General features: G+C 47.6%; 2 protein-coding genes across 2 annotated transcripts in view; one reads left to right on the forward strand and one right to left on the reverse strand.

Annotated features, from left to right (window-relative positions):
* Positions 1-21597, forward strand: part of RH36 (RNA helicase 36) — a 74753-nt gene that overhangs the window by 25087 nt on the left and 28069 nt on the right. The window lies entirely within an intron of this gene.
* On the reverse strand, positions 17852-18746 carry LOC147634404 (uncharacterized). The gene has a single exon (XM_086805565.1). The coding sequence runs from the start codon at positions 18637-18639 to the stop codon at positions 17863-17865; it is 777 nt and encodes a 258-aa protein (XP_086661691.1). The 5' UTR covers positions 18640-18746; the 3' UTR covers positions 17852-17862.

Genomic DNA, 21597 nt, shown 5'->3' on the forward strand with positions numbered 1-21597 from the left:
TCTGCAAAATAATCCTCATTTACCCACTTGGCATCAATAGGCAAATAATTCTTAAACTTCACAAGGTATCTCCTAGAAAGCTTTCCTGCAGGTAGCTTTCTCTCCTTGTGAAAAACAATCTGTTCTGGCTGGAGGATCTCCTCAGCTTGTCAATTTCTGGCGGATCTTCTGTGATGACAGGCTCATCAGGATCTGGCCCCACATATTTCCGAAATAGACTCACATGAAAAGCATTGTGAATCTTCCAATGACTAGGTAGAGCAATCCTGTAGGACACTTCATTGATCTTCTGAATCACCTTGAAGGGTCCATAATAGCGAGGAGAAAGCTTAGGATATGATCCTTCTCGTCCTAGCCTCTTCCGAAGCCGAGCCTTCTCAAATTTCATGAATACCCAATCACCTTCTTTGACTTCCATGTCCCTTCTATGCTTGTTAGCAGCCATTTTATGCTTATCCTGAGATCTTGCAATGGGTGTCCGTACTTGACCAAAGGCAACATCCAAGTCACGAACATATTCATCAGCTGCAAAAATGTCATCCTTGGTACGAAGGATGGGTGGCAATACCACTCTGCCATAGATAATCTCAAACGGAGCCTTTCCTGTGGAAGCATGGATTGTATTGTTGTAGGCAAACTCAACAAGTGGAAGATACTTCTCCCATGCACTCTTTTGATCTGCCACATAACACTTCAATAAATCCAACACGGCTGAATTTGCAGCTTCACTTTGGCCATCCGTTTGGGGATGATAAGCTGATGAAAACTCAAGTTTAGTATCCATATTATCAAATAAAGCCCTTCAAAAAAGGCTTGTAGTCCTGGGATCTCTATCCCCAACAATGGATTTAGGCATACCATGATGCTTGAAACTATTAGCAAGAAAAAGCTTTACCATATGATCAGCTTTGATGGTTTTCTTGACAGGCAAGAAGTGAGCTTGCTTGCTAAATCTGTCCACAATAGTCCAAATAGCATCATTCCCATGCTGGGATCTAGGCAAATCCATAATAAAATCCATCGTGATACTTTCCCAAGGTTGCGAGAGAATAGGCAATGGCTGAAGCAAACCTGGAGGCTTTTGCCTGTCAAATTTCACCTTTTGGCAAGTAATACATGCACGCACATAAGCCTCAATGTCTTTACGCATGCTCGGCCAAAAGAAATACCTCTGAATCATGCGTGTAGTAGGCATAATACCTCGATGACCAGCATATGGTGGAGCATGACATTCGTCCATAACCTTTGGACGCAAATCCTTTACCACACATCGGCAATTATCCTTCATGAGATAACCCTCGTTGATAACATAAGAGGCATGTGAATGACCAGCCATCAAATCAGTCCATATATGGCAAAAATCAGCATCCAAATGATACAAATCTCTCATAGCAGATAGGTCTCCATGAGAATCATCTCTCATGGTCGAGATGGCCAACTAAATCCATACACACACACACGGCAAAAGAATAACATAATTTCAGAAAACTACGTACTTGATGTACGTTTTGCAATTCGGGCCAATTCCGAATGGTCTCTATCTTTGCAGGATCCATTGTAACTCCATCTTTGGATACAATATGACCCAGATAATGAATCTCTGAAAGGAAAAACTCACTTTTCTTGGCATTGACGAAAAGTTTATGCTTCCGCAACTCTTCGAACACGGTGACCAAATGAGTTCTGTGTTCCTGCTCATTCTTGGAGAAAACCAAGATATCATCAAAGAAGACTCCTGTAAACTTGCGATGGGGTCGGAATATCCTATCCATCATACGATTAAAAGTAGCAGGAGCATTGGTGAGACCAAAAGGCATTACCAAGAATTCATATAATCCGAAGGCTGTCCTGAATGCAGTCTTATGGACATCTTGTGGCACCACGCGTATCTGGTGATAACCACTCTTCAAATCAAGTCTGCTAAAGCAAGCTGAGCCATCAAGCTTATCCAAGATATCATCCATTCGTGGAATAGGAAATCTGTTCTTGATGGTAACTTGTTCAAAGCTCTATAGTCCACACACATACGGAATGATCCGTCCTTCTTTTGGACAAGAAGCACAGGAGAGGAGTAAGGTGAGGAACTGGGCTGAACCAAACCTTTCTCTAAAAGCTCGTTTACCTGCTTCATAATTTCTTCTTGTTGTGCAGCACTCACTCGGTATGCGGGTTTGTTAGGTGGAGAACTACCTGGCACAAGAGCTATGCGATGGTCTTCGGGCCTTTGGGGAGGTAATTCACCTGGCAACGAGTCAGCAAAACAGTCGTTGAATGCATTAAGAAAATTCAGCCTATCATTAGACATAGCATCCACATTTTGATGATTTGGCACAAGACTATCACGAACAAAAACCAAGTACGCTGAAAGACTCTTTTTCATTGCTTTATTGATTTGGATGTGTGATACAAGTGGGATGGAATCTCCTTCTTTGCCAGCATCAATAAAATGCATGCGGCCTTTATGCATAAAAGAAATCATATTAGACTTGTAGTCTGTGCGGGCCTCAAGCCTATGGTGCCACGGCTTGCCCAACAATACATCACATCCATTCAGTGGAGCAACTAGGAAATGCTCATTATCAAGGTAGCCCTGGATATGGATGCGCAACTTCCCTATCAAAGGGGTAACCTGCACCTCTTTACCAATAAATGCAGCTTCGGCTTCAATCTGAGGTCCCATGTTTTCAACCTCAATACCCAATGCAGCTGCCATTTGCATAGAGATGAAATTGTCAGTTGCACAGTCATCACACATGAAGAGTGCGGGCTGATCCTTGATTTGCCCCCAAGCCTTGCAAACCATTCGCTCTTTTGCATCATGACCTGTATTTCCTTGCACATCAGGAACTGCATGTACATTAGCTCTGGTGTGCTTATCCTCGTGCTTTGATTTGCGATCTGGGCATTGTCGGAACATGTGGTCTTTGCTACCACAAGAAAAGCATTTTCCATCCTTGGCATATTGCTCTCTTTGCTCCGGGGTTAAGCCGAATTTGTTCTTCCTTGGGCCCTGTTCTTTAGATGTGTTATTTTCAGCTTTACCACCCTTGTAGGGCTCCCGGAAGTTCTTTTTAGGTGGCTGTCCACCCTTTTGCTGATTTGGGACAGCCTTGTCTTTTCCCTTGGAACTTCCTTGATCCTGCTTAATCTTGAGCACCAATTGCTCCGTAGCAAGAGCAGAAGCTGTGAGTTGTTGCAAAGTATGTTTCGGGTGCAATTCTATGCCCGAACGATATGCTGGTTGCAGTCCAGATCGAAACTTCCTCTTTCTTTCATCCTCAGTGATTTGCATAAAGGGAGTCACTTCCAGCAACACTTTCCAGAATTTGTTAACATACTGTTGCACACTTTCATTATCTCTTTGCTCCAGCCTGTCCCACTTTTGAGTGAGAGTTTGCTGTGCATTGGGTGGCAAGAACTGAGCATAAAATCTATCCTTGAATTCCTTCCAAGTGGAGATGGGATCCTTGGTGATCTTTTCAGTGATCCACCAATGAGGAGCAGTCCCTTTCAAAAACATGCTAGCATGGCGCACCTTTGACTTTTTTGTGAAATCCTCATCGCTAAAAGCAATGTCAAACTGTGCCACAAATGCTAACACCTTAGAAGCATCATGTTCACCATGAAAAGCATCAAATTTGACAGATTTGTCACCTGCTTTGAATTCCTTGAGCTTCCTGGTATGCGGCTCATGGTCTTCTCTTTTTCTTTTCCCCTTATCCAACGGGGTAGCCCTATCTGCATGGGCTCCATGGGCCGTCATAGAAGTTTCATGGGGCACGGTGGCATGTGCTCCACGAACTGGAAACTCAGATGCATGTGACTTACCGGCATATAGTAATGGCTCTCCATGAGACACCTCAGAAAGCAAAATTTTTCTCATATGTTCCATTTCAGCCCTCATAGCATCAGGCTCTTGTTCAAGCATAACTGTCTTTCCTGGAGACAGTTGACCCTTTGATTCACTATCATTAACCCTTTCAAGGGGCTTGTGTCTACCTCGCAGGGCATCAGACCCACGAGAGGCACTAGATGGACCCCTCGAATTTGGCACTTCCAAAGGGCTACCTTGGCTGTCCATTGTGTTTTAAGTTTGCTAAAAGCGGGATGTCCAGTACACAGGTTCGTTTCCCCACTAGGAAGAGGGAAACAACCGTGCTCTGATACCAATGAAACCGATCCCGTCAAGTGGGAAGGACTCCGTTGGACACCCACACGCTTAATAGCACAACTTTAAAACCAGAAATTTAAAATGGACAACTTAATACAACTTGAAATTTAAATGAAATGAAATGGAAAGATGGACACCAGCACTGGGGCCGGAACGGGCCGACCCCCCCTCAATATATGATATATTTATTGGGAGTATTTAATGAATACAATGCTCCATGGGTTCCAAGAACCAGATGATGTCCATGTACATATGAAAACAGTACCAAACAAATAGGCTCCAAGTCGAATTTTGATGTAGAAGCTCGAAGCAGAACGACGACAAGCGTGTTCCAATCTCTACGGTCCTGTGCTTTCACTGGACTCCGCGGAGAGCGCCTCACTGGTGTTCCGAGACCACGCACAAACAGGCGCTCTCGTACTAACGCCTGGCTCTCCCAATCTCACACCTTTGGACCGAGGTTCTCCAATAGAGCTTGGACAACCCGGCACCGAACGGGTGTGGCCGTAGAGGGAGTCGGGAATCCCTTATCAGATTTAAACACAAAATACTTTACTTAAATCTGAAATTCACTTACTTGTGGATGGCTGATAGAAAACCAATACTCGTGGTGTTTGTGTACAAGATGAAGCCACCCAGGAGATGCGAAGTCCCCTTGTAGAATGCCAGTGGAGAAGATGTGCCACCACCGCAAAAGTCCACAGCCGCCTGCTGTGAGAGGAGGAGTACCCACTTGCAAGGGAGAGGATACCCGACTGCAGCGTGGGAAGAAGATGGTGTGGAGGAGCAGCCTGTTATGAAGAGAGAGTACACCCACAGTTGCCTGCAAGAGAAAAAGGGCAGCCTGCTGGAGAGCAAGTGCAGCCACCTTATATGGAGAAGAGGGATACTTGCTGCGGCCGCTTGTGGGGAGTAGAAGCTGCAGGCGAATAGGTGCAGTCGCCTGTATAGGGGGTGAAGCAGCCGCCTGCAGGAGAGCCCACGCAGCCTGCTGAGAAGGGGAACCGGTAGAGGGTACAGCCGCCACAGATGGTCCAGAAGCGCAGCCTGGACAGCATACCGGTGAGGCTGCCAATAGATGGTGGGCAGCCTGTAGCATGTGCAGTCGTAGAGCAGCCAGCTGCCTGGGAAAAGCAAGCGCAGCCTGCTATGAAGAGAAAGAGCACACACACACGCCTGTATGGGAGGTGAAGCAGTCGCCTGCAGGAGAGTAGGCAGCGCAACAGTGCAGCCTTGTGGAGGTGACAGCCGCCTGCAAGAGAGCTCACGCAAGAGATGCTCGCCGTCTTTGTTTTTACGAAAGAGGCTGAAAGCGGTTCATCCCCACGCTTGAAAGGGAAGGTTTTCTTTTATAAAATTGAAGTGGTGTTACACTTTGGTAATTTCCACGTTTGCATGTGGGTGATTAGTGTGGGTAGGTGACCATGCCCACCCCCACACACACTTAAGTGGGGCTGCCCACCTTGGCCCCTAAGTGGGTGCCCACATTTAAGTGAATGTGAACACTTAACCTTATAAAACTAAAGGTTAGAAATAAAATAATAAAAAACAACATGTGCAACATACTTACCACCTGTTCACATGCACCAAAACTCGTCAGAATACAGAGCAGACTTCATGACTCACTGGCAGGCAAATAGTAACATGGACATATCTCCCGTTCATGGAACAAGTACAAAATATCTGTCGGCACAAAACTGGCACGACATAAAAACATAAAAACCTGGTCTTCCTAAGGAGTGACAGTCCCATAGGTAAGACACAGTTCCAGGCACGAGTCTCCCTGAAACCGATCCCGTCAAGTGGGAAAGACTCCGTTGGACATCCACACGCTTAATAGCACAACTTTAAAACCACAAATATGAAATGGACAACTTAAAACAACTTGAAATTTAAATGAAATGAAATGGAAAGATGGACACCAGCACTGGGGCCGGAACGGGCCGACCCCCCCCTCAATATATGATATATTTATTGGGAGTATTTAATGAATACAATGCTCCATGGGTTCCAAGAACCAGATAATGTCCATGTACATATAAAAACAGTACCAAACAAATAGCTCGAATTTCGATGTAGAAGCTCGAAACAGATCGACCACTAGTGTGGTCAATCGCTACGGTCCTGTGCTTTCACTGGACTCCGCGGAGAGCACCACACTGGTGTTCCGAGACCACGCACAGACAGGCGCTCTCGTACTAACGCCTGGCTCTCCCGATCTCAGCACCTTTGGACCGAGGTTCGCCCATATAGCTTGGACAACCCAGCACCGAACGGGTGTAGGCCGAGCGGGACGAATCTTTTACCAGATTTAAACATATAATACTTTACTCAAATCTGAAAGTCACTTACTTGTAGATGGTTGATGTGAATCCAATACTTGTAGTATGATGAAGTCTTCCAGGTGATGAAGAAGCAGTTGTCTCGTGGTGAACCACCAAGGCAGGTACCTCCGTAAAAGAAAACCACAGCCACCTGCTGTGCGAGAAGAAGTATCCACTTGTAAGGGTGGATAAAGACCTGGCTTGTATGGAGAAGCAACCTGCTATAAGGAAAGATGCCGCCTGGCTACAACAAGTGCAGCCACCTTATAGAATGCACAGCCTCCTGTATGGAGGAGGGATCGCCTGCTTGGGAAGAGGGGTAGGCGCCTGCAGGAGAAGAAGAGTAACCCACAGAAGCTGGTCACACAGTCGCCTGCAGCAAGAAAGGCAACGTAGCCTTGCTAGAGATAAATCATACACAGCCGCCTGTAGAGTAGGCAGCCGTCAGCCTATGGTGCAGTCGCCAGCAGAGATGGTCAGCCGCCTGTGAAGAGCAGCAGCGTAGCCTGCAGCAGAGGGTCGCCTGTAAAGAGTCAGGCGCAGCCAGTAGTAGGGTCAACCGCCTGTAGAGAGTTAAGTAGTCCTCTGCAGGTTTCAACGCAGCCACCAGCAGCAGTGTTCAGCCGCCTGTAGAGGGGCAGGCGCAGCAAACAGCAGAGGAAAAACAGGAGCAGTCGTTGTGCAGGAAGTCAGCCAACTCCAGCCGCCAGGAAGCTTACGAAGGGTGATCAAGCAACGCCAAGAAGATGCGATGTTCTTTACGCTTGATGGAGAGCCATATTTAATAAAAATTGAAGTGAAGATAACCTTAGAGCTACCCACGCATGCATGTGGGGGATTAGTGGGGGTTGGTGACCATGCCCACCCCCACACTCACTTAAAAGTGAGGCTCCCCACCTTGGCCCCTAAGTGGGTGCCCACTTTTAAATAAGTGTGAACCCCTAACCTTATAAAACAAAGGGGTTAGAATTAAAATATTAAAACAACAAGTACCATATACTTACCACCTGTTCACATGCACTGAAACTTGTCAGAATACAGGGCAGACTTCACGACTCACTGGCAGGCGTCCCCGCTCAGTAAGTAACACGTCAGGCAGGCAAACACACAAATACATGTCATGCGAAAACAGTTTCAAGCATGCAAATCATGTGTGCATGTGCAAATAGTAACATGGACATATCTCCCGTTCATGGAACATGTACAAAATATCTGTCGGCACAAAACTGGCACAACATAAAAACATAAACACCTGGTCTTCCTATGGAGTGACAGTCCCATAGGTAAGACACAGTTCCAGGCACGAGTTTCCCTATGGTGTGACAGTCCCATAGGTAAAACACGGCACGAATATTGGCTCTTCCATGGCGTGACAGTCCCATGGATCGAACACAGTCCAGGTCATACACGGGTGGCACTGGTCTGGCTCCCGTCCATACGACACCATCCTGCTAACACACGGGTGGCACCAGTCTGGCTCCCGTCCATGTCAGCAAAATACTGGCCTCTTCACACGAGACACCGGCCTGGCCTCAAGTGAACGAGACGCAAAAACTAGGAATGGACCAAATGGTCGGCCAATTGGTGACATCCCCCCGGGCTTCTAAAGAGTTGACCTCAACTTAAAAGCCTCAAGATATGCCTGCAACAATTGCGGATAATCTGCAAAGTAATCTTCATTTACCCATTTGGCATCAATAGGCAAATAATTCTTAAACTTCACAAGGTATCTCCTGGAAAGCTTTCCGGAAGGTAGCTTTCTCTCCTTGTGAAAAACAATCTGTTCTGGCTGGAGGATCTCCTCAAGCTCTTCAATTTCTGGCGGATCTTCTGTGACAGGCTCATTAGGATCTGGCCCCACATATTTCCGAAATAGACTCACATGAAAAGCATTGTGAATCTTCCAATGACTAGGTAGAGCAAGCCTGTAGGACACTTCATTGATTTTGTGAATCACCTTGAAAGGTCCATAATAGCGAGGAGAAAGCTTAGGATATGATCCTTCTCGTCCTGGCGTCTTCCGAAGCCTAGCCTTCTCAAATTTCAGCAATACCCAATCACCTTCTTTGACTTCCATGTCCCTTCTATGCTTGTCAGCAGCCTTTTTATGCTTATCCTGAGATCTTGCAATGGCTGTCCGCACCTGACCAAAGGCAACATCCAAGTCACGAACATATTCATCAGCTGCAAAAATCTCATCCTTAGTACGAAGGATGGGTGGCAAGACCACTCTGCCATAAATAACCTCAAATGGAGCCTTTCCTGTGGAAGCATGGATCGTATTGTTGTAGGCAAACTCAACAAGTGGAAGATACTTCTCCCATGCACTCTTTTGATCTGCCACATAACACTTCAACAAATCCAACACAGCTGAATTTGCAGCTTCACTTTGGCCATCCTTTTGGGGATGATAAGCTGATGAAAACTCAAGCTTAGTACCTATATTATCAAACAAAGCCCTCCAAAATAGGCTTGTAGTCCTGGGATCTCTATCCCCAATAATGGATTTAGGCATACCATGATGCTTGAAAATATTAGCAAGAAAAAGCTTTACCATATGATCAGCTTTAATGGTTTTCTTGACGGGCAAGAAGTGAGCTTGCTTGCTAAACCTGTCGACAATAGTCCAAATAGCATCATTCCCATGCTGGGATCTAGGCAAATCCATAATAAAATCCATCGTGATACTTTCCCAAGGTTGCGAGGGAATAGGCAATGGCTGAAGCAAACCTGGAGGCTTTTGCCTATCAAATTTCACCTTTTGGCAAGTGATACATGCACGCACATAAGCCTCAATGTCTTTACGCATGCTTGGCCAAAAGAAATACCTCTGAATCATGCGAGTAGTAGGCATAATACCTCTATGACCAGCATAAGGTGGAGCGTGACATTCGTCCATAACCTTTGGACGCAAATCCTTCACCACACATAGGCAATTATCCTTCACGAGATAACCCTCATTGATTACATAAGAGGCATGTGAATGACCAGCCATCAAATCAGTCCATATATGGCAAAAATCAGCATCCAAATGATACAAATCTCTTATAGCAGATAGATCTCCATGAGAGGCCACTGAGACTGCAGCAATATAAGGCCTCCTAGATAGTGCATCGGCCACCACATTTTTCTTTCCTGGGGTATGCACAATCTGAAAATGAAACATGGAAAGAAAATTTGCCATTCTCATCTGCTTCTCTGAAAGCTTAGTTTGAGATAGAAAGTATCTCAAGCTTTGATGATCTGTCTTGACCACAAATTCAGCTCCAAGAAGGTAGTGTTTCCAAATCTTTAAGGCGTGAATTACAGCCAAGAGCTCTTTCTCATAGATATCCATATGAAGCTCAGCATCATGCAAACGACGGCTCTCGTATGCAACTGCATGCCCTTCTTGATTTAGGACAGCTCCTATGCAATCACCACAAGCATCACATTCAACCACGAATGACTTGTGCAAGTCAGGAACAATCAATACTGGACCACATATGATCGCATTCTTGAGCTGCAAGAAAGCATCCTGTTCCTTTGAAGTTCATTTGAAAACAGTTTTCTTCTTCGTGAGATCATGTAGAGGAGTGGCAATCATAGCAAAATGCCTTATGAAACGCCTGTAGTACGAACATAATCCCAGAAAACTACGTACTTGATGTACGTTTTGCAATTCGGGCCAATTCCGAATAGTCTCTATCTTTGCAGGATCCATTGTAACTCCATCTTTGGATACAATATGTCCCAGATAATGAATCTCTGAAAGGAAAAACTCACTTTTCTTGGCATTGACGAAAAGTTTGTGCTTCCGCAACTCTTCGAACACTGTGACCAAATGAGTTCTGTGTTCCTGCTCATTCTTGGAGAAAACCAAGATATCATCAAAGAAGACTCCTGTAAACTTGCGATGGGGTCAGAATATCCTATCCATCATACGATTAAAAGTAGCAGGAGCATTGGTGAGACCAAAAGGCATTACCAAGAATTCATATAATCCGAAGGCTGTCCTGAATGCAGTCTTATGGACATCTTGTGGCACCACGCGTATCTGGTGATAACCACTCTTCAAATCAAGTCTGCTAAAGCAAGCTGAACCATCAAGCTTATCCAAGATATCATCAATACATGGAATAGGAAATCTGTTCTTGATGGTAAGCTTGTTCAAAGCTCTGTAGTCCACACACATACGGAATGATCCGTCCTTCTTTTGAACAAGAAGCACAGGAGAGCAGTAAGGTGAGGAACTGGGCTGAACCAAACCTTTCTCTAAAAGCTCGTTAACCTGCTTCATAATTTCTTCTTGTTGTGCAGCACTCACTCGGTATGCGGGTTTGTTAGGAGGAGAACTACCTGGCACAAGATCTATGCGGTGATCTTCGGGCCTTTGGGGAGGTAATTCACCTGGCAATGAGTCAGCAAAACAGTCTTTGAATGCATTAAGAAAATTCAGCCTATCATTAGACATAGCATCCATATTTTGATGATTTGGCACAAGACTATCACGCACAAAAACCAAGTACGCTGAAAGACTCTTTTTCATTGCTTTATTAATTTGGATGTGTGATACAACTGGGATGGAATCCCCTTCTTTGCCAGCATCAATAAAGTGCATGCGGCCTTTATGCATAAAAGAAATCATATTGGACTTGTAGTCTTTGCGGGGCTCAAGCCTATGATACCACGCCTGCCCAACAATACATCACATCCATTCAATGGAGCAACTAAGAAATGCTCATTATCAAGATAGCCCTGTATATGGATACGCAACTTCCCAATCAAAGGGGTAACCTGCACCTCTTTGCCAATAAATGCAGCTTCAGCTTCAATCTGAGGTCCCATATTTTCAACCTCAATACCCAATGCAGCTGCCATTTGCATAGAGATGAAATTGTCAGATGCACAGTCATCAAACATGAATAGTGCGGGCTGATCCTTGATTTGCCCCCGAGCCTTGCAAACCATTCTCTCTTTAGCATCATGACCTGTATTACCTTGCACATCAGGAACTGCATGAACATTTGCTTTGGTGTGCTTGTCCTCGTGCTTTGGTTTGCGACATAGTGACATGGGACGGGGGGAACGGACCCTAGGGACGGGGAACGCCTGGGACGGGGGCGGGACGTCCGCGGGACGGAGGGACGGGGACGGCAGCCAGACAGCGGAACGGGGATGCCGGGAACGCGTTCCGGGAACGTTCCGGGAACGGCGTTCCCTGTCCGTACGGGGACGGTCAAACTGACCGTTGGCGCATTTTTTGACCGTTGGCGGGGCTTCAACGGCTGTCTCTCCTAGCCGTTTGGTGATGCGCAACTCCTCCTCAAGGCTCAAGCTCTCCCACATGGCTCCCCATCTTCTATTTAAGAGACCTCCATGCTCTCCTCAAGCCATCTCCTCTCCAAGCTCTCCCTCTCCAAGACCCAAGGCTCAAGGCTCAAGCTCTCCCTCTCCAAGCTCTCCTTCTCCAACATCCAAGCTCTCCCTCTCCAAGCTCACCCTCTTCAAGCTCTCCTTCTCCAACATCCAAGCTCTCCCTCTCCAAGCTCACCCTCTCCATTGTCCAAGCTCTCCTTCTCCAACATCTCCATCCCAATTCTCCATCTTGACTCTTTCTCAAGCTCTACCATCCATCTCAAGCTCTACTCTAGTCTCTATCACTATGGCATCCTCTTCTCAAACCCCTTCCTCTCCTCAACCCGGGTCCGCCGCCGCCTCCACCACTTCAACACCCGCTCCATCACGAAGAAGGAGGCCCGCCGTACATCGATGGAGTTGGTGGGATGAGGTAGAGTGCTCGCAATACGGTCAAGGGGGTGGTTCAAGACCATGGGTATGTAAGCTTTGCGGCTACAAGCGAACCGGCGGTGCCCACAAAGTGCGTGCTCACTTCTTGCATGAGCCCGGCAACGAAGTGCAATTTTGCAAGGAGGTTTCGGCCGAGAAGAAGAAGGAGCTCCTTGAAAAGCTTGTGGTTTATGAGGCGGCCGAGTTGGCAAAACGCAATCCTCAAGTGGCCGTCGACCCCACATCCTTTGTGAGGACATCAACGCCGCATGTACCTCGTTCATCAAGAGAGGCATCCGCTTCCCGGGGACGCCAAAGTACTCTTGATGAGAATTGGAACCCTCAATTGAAAGAGGAGGTGGACATGGCGGTGGCACGATTCTTCTTTCATGACCACATAGCATTTCGGGCGGCACGGTAAGTCCTTGGCACTATGCTCATGTACTATTCAAAATTCAAATATCATGCTCTAAACTTTAAAGTTTAAAGACTAAAACTTTAAAGACTAAATGATGGTAAAAATCTGAATTTTGTTTGTGTTTTGCATATGGTGTTTTGGATAGATCTCCATACTTTCGGGCCATGTGCAAATTGATAGCGGAGTATGGACCCTCTTATGTTCCCCCCTCTTCGGAGACCATCCGCACCTCTCTCCTTGACAAGGAGAAGGCAAGCGTGGAGGTGGCGGCCAACCACATGAAAGAGCAATGGGCTGAAAATGGTGTTACCCTCGTCGTTGATGGGTGGAGTGACACTAGAAAGCGCTCCATCCATGGAGTTGTTGCCTACTCACGAGGGGAGACATACTTTGTCGACTCCCATGATGCTTCCGGGACGGGGAAGAGTGCCGAGATACTTGCTGCGGAGTGGGCAACAACACTAGAGACGGTGGGGGCGGAGAATGTCATTGCCATATGTGCGGATGGAGAACCGGCAAATAGGGCGGCGGGGACAATTCTCCAAGCAACTTATCCTCGCATCACCGTGTGCTTTTGCATGGCCCATTGCCTCAACAACCTTATCAAAGACATAGGGGCCTTGGATTGGGTTGCACCTGTCATTGAGGGTGCCAACAAAATAGTGACCTTTGTCCTCAACCATCACAGGGTGCAGCACGAGTTTTCCAAGAAGTCAAGCCTCTCTCTTCTTAAGTATTCCGAGACGAGGTTTGCATTCAACTTTCTCATGCTAGGCCGCTTGTGTACATGTAGCGGGGCATTGAGGGGACTCTTCCTCAGTGATGAGTTTGCACGCACTTCAGAGGCTTCCACGACGGTCGGCAAATTTTGCAGGGAAAGGGCGGATGATGCGGCATGGTGGGAGGAGGCCAAGGCGCTTGTGGAGATGGTGCAACCGATTATTGATCTCCTTAGGGTGGTGGATTCCACTCAACCATGCATTGGCAAAGTGTACGAGGCAATGGATCGCATGACAGAGAAGCTAAAAGCAATGTTCAAAGTCAAGCCTCACTATAAACAGGTCAAATCCCTATGTTTGAAAAGGTGGCAAGCCTACCACTCTCCCCTCCATGCTGCTGCCTACATTGTTGATCCTGAGTTTCAAGGCAAAGGGCAACACAAGGACAAAGAGGTGAGCAAAGGCCTTCGACAAACCTTGGATCGCCTTTACACTAGTGAGGAGGATCGCCGCACAATCAAGGACCAATTGCAGATTTATAGAGAGAAGCGGGGGGCTTTTGGTTTGGCAGATGCACAGGCGGACCGCTTCAAGGTAGGGTCTGCACTTTGGTGGGAGGATTATGGTGCGGAAACTCCAAAGTTGCAGGAATTTGCTGTGCGTGTACTCTCACAGGCTTGCAGTAGCAGTTGCCTAGAGCAACTCTGGTCAGTTTATAGCCACATTGCCTCTAAGAAGAGGAACCGCCTTGGTGTACAGCGTGCAAATGATTTGGTGTTTGTCAGTGCCAACTTGCGAATGCTTTGCAAGGGCTTGACAAAGAAGGCAGATCCTTTCACCGAATGGGAGCAGGCACAGCAGGACCCACATCTCTCTGATCAGCAGAGGGCCGAGATTTTAGAGGAGCTTGAGGTTGTGCCCGAGGCATTGTCCCCCCCACCTCCCCCTCCCCTCCCACTTGAGGACCAGCCTATGGAGGACTTCACCGAGGAGGTCACGATTGATGTTCACCCTTTTCAGCCTCTTGCCTAGTCTCTTGAGTCTTGTATCTTGGCACTTAGTCATTTTGCCTTGAGTGTACACCCTCCTTGGGCCTTTCATTATGCCATTTGGCATTTTTGTTTAGATTGATCATTGTACACTCACTTTTGTTTATCACGCCATCGGCGCCCCATTATAGTTTTTTGCTAATACGACTATGCATTTCTCCTCTTTTTGGTGCAATTTTGTGCTTAATGTCTTGGTTTCTAATTGTAAATCAAGTGTGTTAAAAAAATTTGCAAAAAAACAATCGTTTTCATATTGCCGTTTTTTCCACCGTCCCCGGGACGGCCTTTTGCCCCGTTCCCGTCCCGTTCCCCGTCCCCGTCCCCGTTCCCGTTCCCCGTCCCATGTTTCTATGGTTTGCGATCTGGGCATTGCCGAAACATGTGGTCTTTGCTACCACAAGAAAAGCATTTTCCATCCTTAGCATATTGCTCTCTTTGCTCCGGGGTTAAGCCAAATTTGTTCTTCCTTGGGCCCTGTTCTTTAGATGAGTAATTTTCAGCTTTACCACCCTTGTAAGGCTCCCGGAAGTTCTTTTTAGGTGGCTGTCCACCCTTTTGCTGATTTGGGACAGCCTTGTCCTTCGCCTTGGAACCTCCTTGATCCTGCTTGATCTTGAGCACCAATTGCTCTGTAGCAAGGGCAGAAGCTGTGAGTTGTTGCAATGTATGTTTTGGGTGCAATTCAATACCCGATCTATAAGCAGGTTGCAATCCAGAACGAAACTTCCTCTTTCTTTCATCCTCAGTGATTTGCATAAAGGGAGTCACTTCCAGCAACACTTTCCAAATTTTGTTAACATACTGTTGCACACTCTCATTATCTTTTTGTTCCAGCCTGTCCCACTTTTGAGTGAGAGTTTGCTCTGCATTGGGAGGCAAAAACTGAGCATAAAATCTATCTTTGAATTCCTTCCAAGTAGAGATGGGATCCGTGGTGATCTTTTCAGTGATCCACCAATGGGCAGCAGTGCCTTTTAGAAACATGCTAGCATGGCGCACCTTTGATTTTTCTGTAAAGTCCTCATCGCTAAAAGCAATGTCGAACTGTGCGACAAACGCTAACACCTTAGAAGCATCATGTTCACCATGAAAGACATCAAATTTGACAGATTTATCACCTGCTTTGAATTCCTTGAGCTTCCTGGCATGAGGCTCATGGTCTTCTCTTTTTCTTTTCCCCTTATCCAACGGGGTAGCCCTGTCTGCATGGGCTCCATGGGCCGTCATAGAAGCTTCATGGGGCACGGTGGCATGTGCTCCACGAACTCGAAGCTCAGATGCATGTGACTTACCTGCATATAGCATAGTCTCTCCATGAGACAACTCAGAAGGCAAAATTTTTCTGGAAGCAGACCTGTCACCATGAGATACATATCTTGCATGCATGTGACTTTCGTGCCCTCCATGAGCACTGGCATACATAAATCTGTCAGGCTTAGTGCCTTGTGGAGAGGATGCATGACGAGAGGTGACAGTCACCTCTTCCTTTTGCATAAAAGATTTTAGCCTCTGGGATGCGGGATCTCCATGCTTCAAACGAGGTGGATTTCTGAATTTTAGCTCTCCGTCATCCCCCTCTTTGATATCACCTTTGCGAAGGAGATAGGCAAGTGCCAACTCCCTTGGTTTCTTGCCCACTTCACGAGCCATTGATTCAAAGGTTACATCAACCATAGCATCAGCCTTCCTGGCTTCAATAGCACTTTGCAGATGAGGATCTTCATGCAAAAACTTCAATTCTTGCTCTTGAGCCTGCAAAAGTTTTCTCATATGTTCCATTTCAGCTTTCATAGCATCAGGGTCTTGTTCAAGCATAACTGTCTTTCCTGGAGACAGTTGACCCTTGGATTCACTATCAAGAACCCTTTCAAGGGGCTTGTGCCTACCACGCAGGGCATCAGACCCACGAGAGGCACTAGATGGACCCCTCGAATTTGGTACTTCCAAAGGGTTGCCTTGGCTGTCCATTGTGTTCAAAGTTTGCTAAAAGCGGGATGTCCAGTACACAGGTTCGTTTCCCCACTAGGAAGAGGGAAACAACCGTGCTCTGATACCAATGAAACCGATCCCGTCAAGTGGGAAAGACTCCGTTGGACATCCACACGCTTAATAGCACAACTTTAAAACCACAAATATGAAATGGACAACTTAAAACAACTTGAAATTTAAATGAAATGAAATGGAAAGATGGACACCAGCACTGGGGCCGGAACGGGCCGACCCCCCCCTCAATATATGATATATTTATTGGGAGTATTTAATGAATACAATGCTCCATGGGTTCCAAGAACCAGATAATGTCCATGTACATATGAAAACAGTACCAAACAAATAGCTCGAATTTCGATGTAGAAGCTCGAAACAGATCGACCACTAGTGTGGTCCAATCGCTACGGTCCTGTGCTTTCACTGGACTCCGCGGAGAGCACCACACTGGTGTTCCGAGACCACCCACAGACAGGCGCTCTCGTACTAACGCCTGGCTCTCCCGATCTCAGCACCTTTGGACCGAGGTTCGCCCATATAGCTTGGACAACCCGGCACCGAACGGGTGTAGGCCGAGCGGGACGAATCTTTTACCAGATTTAAACATATTATACTTTACTCAAATCTGAAAGTCACTTACTTGTAGATGGTTGATGTGAAACCAATACTTGTAGTATGATGAAGTCTTCCAGGTGATGAAGAAGCAGTTGCCTCGTGGTGAACCATCAAGGCAGGTACCTCCGTAAAAGAAAACCACAGCCACCTGCTGTGCGAGAAGAAGTATCCACTTGTAAGGGTGGATAAAGACCTGGCTTGTATGGAGAAGCAACCTGCTATAAGGAAAGATGCCGCCTGGCTACAACAAGTGCAGCCACCTTATAGAATGCACAGCCTCCTGTATGGAGAAGGGATCGCCTGCTTGGGAAGAGGGGTAGGCGCCTGCAGGAGAAGAAGAGTAACCCACAGAAGCTGGTCACACAGTCGCCTGCAGCAAGAAAGGCAACGTAGCCTTGCTAGAGATAAATCATACACAGCCGCCTGTAGAGTAGGCAGCCGTCAGCCTATGGTGCAGTCGCCAGCAGAGATGGTCAGCCGCCTGTGAAGAGCAGCAGCGTAGCCTGCAGCAGAGGGTCGCCTGTAAAGAGTCAGGCGCAGCCAGCAGTAGGGTCAACCGCCTGTAGAAAGAAAGAAAGAAAGAAAGATATATTAACGTCCTGTCGAGGCCAAAGCTGACCTATAGGACAGATCAGAATACATCTTTGGTTACAATCCACTTCGGGGTATCGGTTAAAGAAAAGTGCATGTGGGATCAAAAAGAAAAACTAACTTCAAAGCTCTCATGACTCATGAGAGTTACATGTTACAATGGTAAAATCACCATGTGCTTAATGTGATTAGATATGTATAAGTATCAAGTTCATGTCCTTCAAAAGGAGGGTGGACCTTTAAAATCTTTGATGATAGCTTTTCCTCCTCTGTAGACCGCCCACTTCCCTTGTTTCCTTGCTTCTCTGACTTTGGCCAGTTCCCCCGCTCTATTCTTTAGTTGTAGTGGGGTCAACTCATCAGAAATCCACACCGAGGTACCTTGCAATGATTTAGTCTGCTTCATTACCTTGATCTTATCAATCATATCATAGTATCGAACCCTAGCCTGTTTCCCTTTAATTTGAATGTCAGTTGGGTCACCAAGGTCTATAAAAGGTACCACTTTAGTGAGTCGTTCCTTTATGATATCTACATCCAAGATGTATCCCTCTAGCTGTTCATCTGTGTTGGTACCTACTGACCAATCTTCTGGCAAGCCCCCAATTCGAACAAAAGTTTCCAGGCTTTTGACCCTTTCATTTTCTTTCAGGACTGACAGTACTTCACTGACAAAGCTCTCTGATTTTACCTGAGGTTTTGTGCTTTCTTGTTGTGTTTCCTGTATTTTTTGGGTTGCTTCTTGGGCTGCTTCCTGAATCTCCTGCTTGTTCTTGATGTCCTGCAATTGAGCTTCGAGGCCAGCAATCCTTGTTTCTTGACTGGCAATCTTTGTTTCCTTGTGTGTCAGCTCAGTTTTGAGGGTGGAGACCTCCTGCTGCAATTTCTTCAGTTCTCCCATGATGAAGATCTCCCATGGGGATTGAGGTTTGATAAGGGGTGGAAGGGGGGGTGGGTTCGAGGCCATGGTTGCAAATGACTTCAGTTTAGGGGCCATGTTGTATCACGGGGGTGCTGAAAATAGCCCACAGGGAGCCCCCCCCCTCCCCCTCAGGGGGGTACTGAATTTAAACCCTACTCAAGAGAGGGTAAGGGCGAGCAGAGGAGCAGAGGACGGGGCTGCTACTACAGCGGGAGGGGCAGGCCCTGCTGCAGCGGCGACGGGAGAGAGAGAGAGAGAGAGAGGAAGTGACGGGGAGGAAGCGGCGACGGGAGGGGCAAGCCCGTGACGGGGAGAGAGAGAGAGAGAGAGAGGAAGTGACGGGGAGAGAAGCGGCGACGGGAGGGGCAGGCCCTGCTGCAGCGGCGACGGGAGAGAGAGAGAGAGAGAGGAAGTGACGGGGAGAGAAGCGGCGACGGGAGGGGCAGGCCCTGCTGCAGCGGCGACGAGAGAGAGAGAGAGAGAGAGAGAGAGAGAGAGAGAGAGAGAGAGAGAGAGAGAGAGAGAGAGAGAGAGAGAGAGTGAGACGGGAGAGAGAGAGAGAGAGAGATGGAGGGGACAAAGAGCGGGGTGCAGGCGGGCAAGAGGGCGCACAGGCGGGGAGGAGGGGAGGGAGAGATAGAGAGAGCGAGAAGATAGACAGGCGAACAGCGAGGGGGGGGGCAGGCAGCAGCAGCATAAGTAGTCCTCTGCAGGTTTCAACGCAGCCACCAGCAGCAGTGTTCAGCCGCCTGTAGAGGGGCAGGCGCAGCAAACAGCAGAGGAAAAACAGGAGCAGTCGTTGTGCAGGAAGTCAGCCAACTCCAGCCGCCAGGAAGCTTACGAAGGGTGATCAAGCAACGCCAAGAAGATGCGATGTTCTTTACGCTTGATGGAGAGCCATATTTAATAAAAATTGAAGTGAAGATAACCTTAGAGCTACCCACGCATGCATGTGGGGGATTAGTGGGGGTTGGTGACCATGCCCACCCCCACACTCACTTAAAAGTGAGGCTCCCCACCTTGGCCCCTAAGTGGGTGCCCACTTTTAAATAAGTGTGAACCCCTAACCTTATAAAACAAAGGGGTTAGAATTAAAATATTAAAACAACAAGTACCATATACTTACCACCTGTTCACATGCACTGAAACTTGTCAGAATACAGGGCAGACTTCACGACTCACTGGCAGGCGTCCCCGCTCAGTAAGTAACACGTCAGGCAGGCAAACACACAAATACATGTCATGCGAAAACAGTTTCAAGCATGCAAATCATGTGTGCATGTGCAAATAGTAACATGGACATATCTCCCGTTCATGGAACATGTACAAAATATCTGTCGGCACAAAACTGGCACAACATAAAAACATAAACACCTGGTCTTCCTATGGAGTGACAGTCCCATAGGTAAGACACAGTTCCAGGCACGAGTTTCCCTATGGTGTGACAGTCCCATAGGTAAAACACGGCACGAATATTGGCTCTTCCATGGCGTGACAGTCCCATGGATCGAACACAGTCCAGGTCATACACGGGTGGCACTGGTCTGGCTCCCGTCCATACGACACCATCCTGCTAACACACGGGTGGCACCAGTCTGGCTCCCGTCCATGTCAGCAAAATACTGGCCTCTTCACACGAGACACCGGCCTGGCCTCAAGTGAACGAGACGCAAAAACTAGGAATGGACCAAATGGTCGGCCAATTGGTGACACTCCCTATGGTATGACAGTCCCATAGGCAAAACACGGCACGAATACTGTCTCTTCCATGGCGTGACAATCCCATGGGTCGAACACAGTGTCATGTGCACAGTGGGTATCTACCGTGTGCTATACGCATGCAAGACTAGTTTCGAGGCTTGGGGAAGCTTGGAACTAGGCAGGCTGATTGACGAGCTGAGTTAGGGAAATACTAACGGGCGGGCACCCAAGTATGGACGGGTGGGCGGCCAAGTGTGGACGCCCGATGACCGGCCAAGAGCCTATAAAAGGGTGGCCAAGGTTAGTTATTGTATGATAGAGAGTCTCGCGAGTTTGTGAGAGCTCTATTGTCTTGGAGCCTGGATCTAGTGCAGACGTGCACCTGCTTAATGCAGCCGAGGCCGGTAGCAATCTCGAGGCCCGCGAGGGCAGCTTCGTGGCGGTATGGGACGTCACGAGGAGGAGATTGGTCGGTACGTCAACCTAGTTAGCTCAGCTCGTGGCTCGGTGGGGATAGCCAAGACTGTGGGCTCGCCCACGGCTGTCATGGTTGGGAGGTGAGTCAGGCCTGCACCCCCTTGCTTGTTTGTTGTTCGTTTGTTTGCAGGATTCGAGTTCGAACCAAGATCGATCACGAGGGGATCCGTGGGTATTTGACAGTGGTATCAGAGCATACCTCGTGAACGAGCAAGTCGGTAGGTAGAGAAGAAGAGGTCGAAGAACGGTATGTGTTTAAAAACTTGCTGTTTTTTCTGTGCATACTGCAGTTTTCAGATTTTGTATGTGTTTTTCCTTCATCAAAGAACCCCATGTTGATGGGAGATGGTAGGTTGAATAGGGTTGATTTCTTTTGCAAAGAAGAGGCCTTGTGTGCAGTCGCATATCTTGCAGGAAGAGAAAACAGAAAAAAAAAGAAAAAAAGCATGATGCTTTTCGTGGCTTTTTGGCGCATGAGAGAGAGAGCGAGCGGAGAACTGCTTGATTCGTTTGCTGGCGGGTGTACGTTTGGCCGCAAGAGGCCCTGTTAGCAGGCGCCTAAGACTGTGTAGGCGGGCAGCCAAGCACCTAGGCTTCCATAGCCACGCCTTAGCGCAGGCGGCCCAGGCCAGGCAGGCCAGCGCCTAGACCAGCCCAGGCCGGCACTCTTGCCACGATGCCTGGTCCATACAGGCGCAGGTGCGGGTGCAGGCGCAGGTTGGCGCAAGCAAGCAGGCGACAGCATGCGTCCGGCGAGGTGGCGAAGGTCCTATTCTTGGCGGGACTTGAAAAAAAAAAAGCAAAACAGCAAGCGTGTGCGCCCAGCTCGATTCGGCGCTTTGCTTTTTTGTTTTA

This window comes from Cibotium barometz, chromosome 11 (assembly GCF_041138505.1).
Source record: "Cibotium barometz isolate CiBa-2024 chromosome 11, ASM4113850v1, whole genome shotgun sequence".
NCBI lineage: Eukaryota > Viridiplantae > Streptophyta > Polypodiopsida > Cyatheales > Cibotiaceae > Cibotium > Cibotium barometz.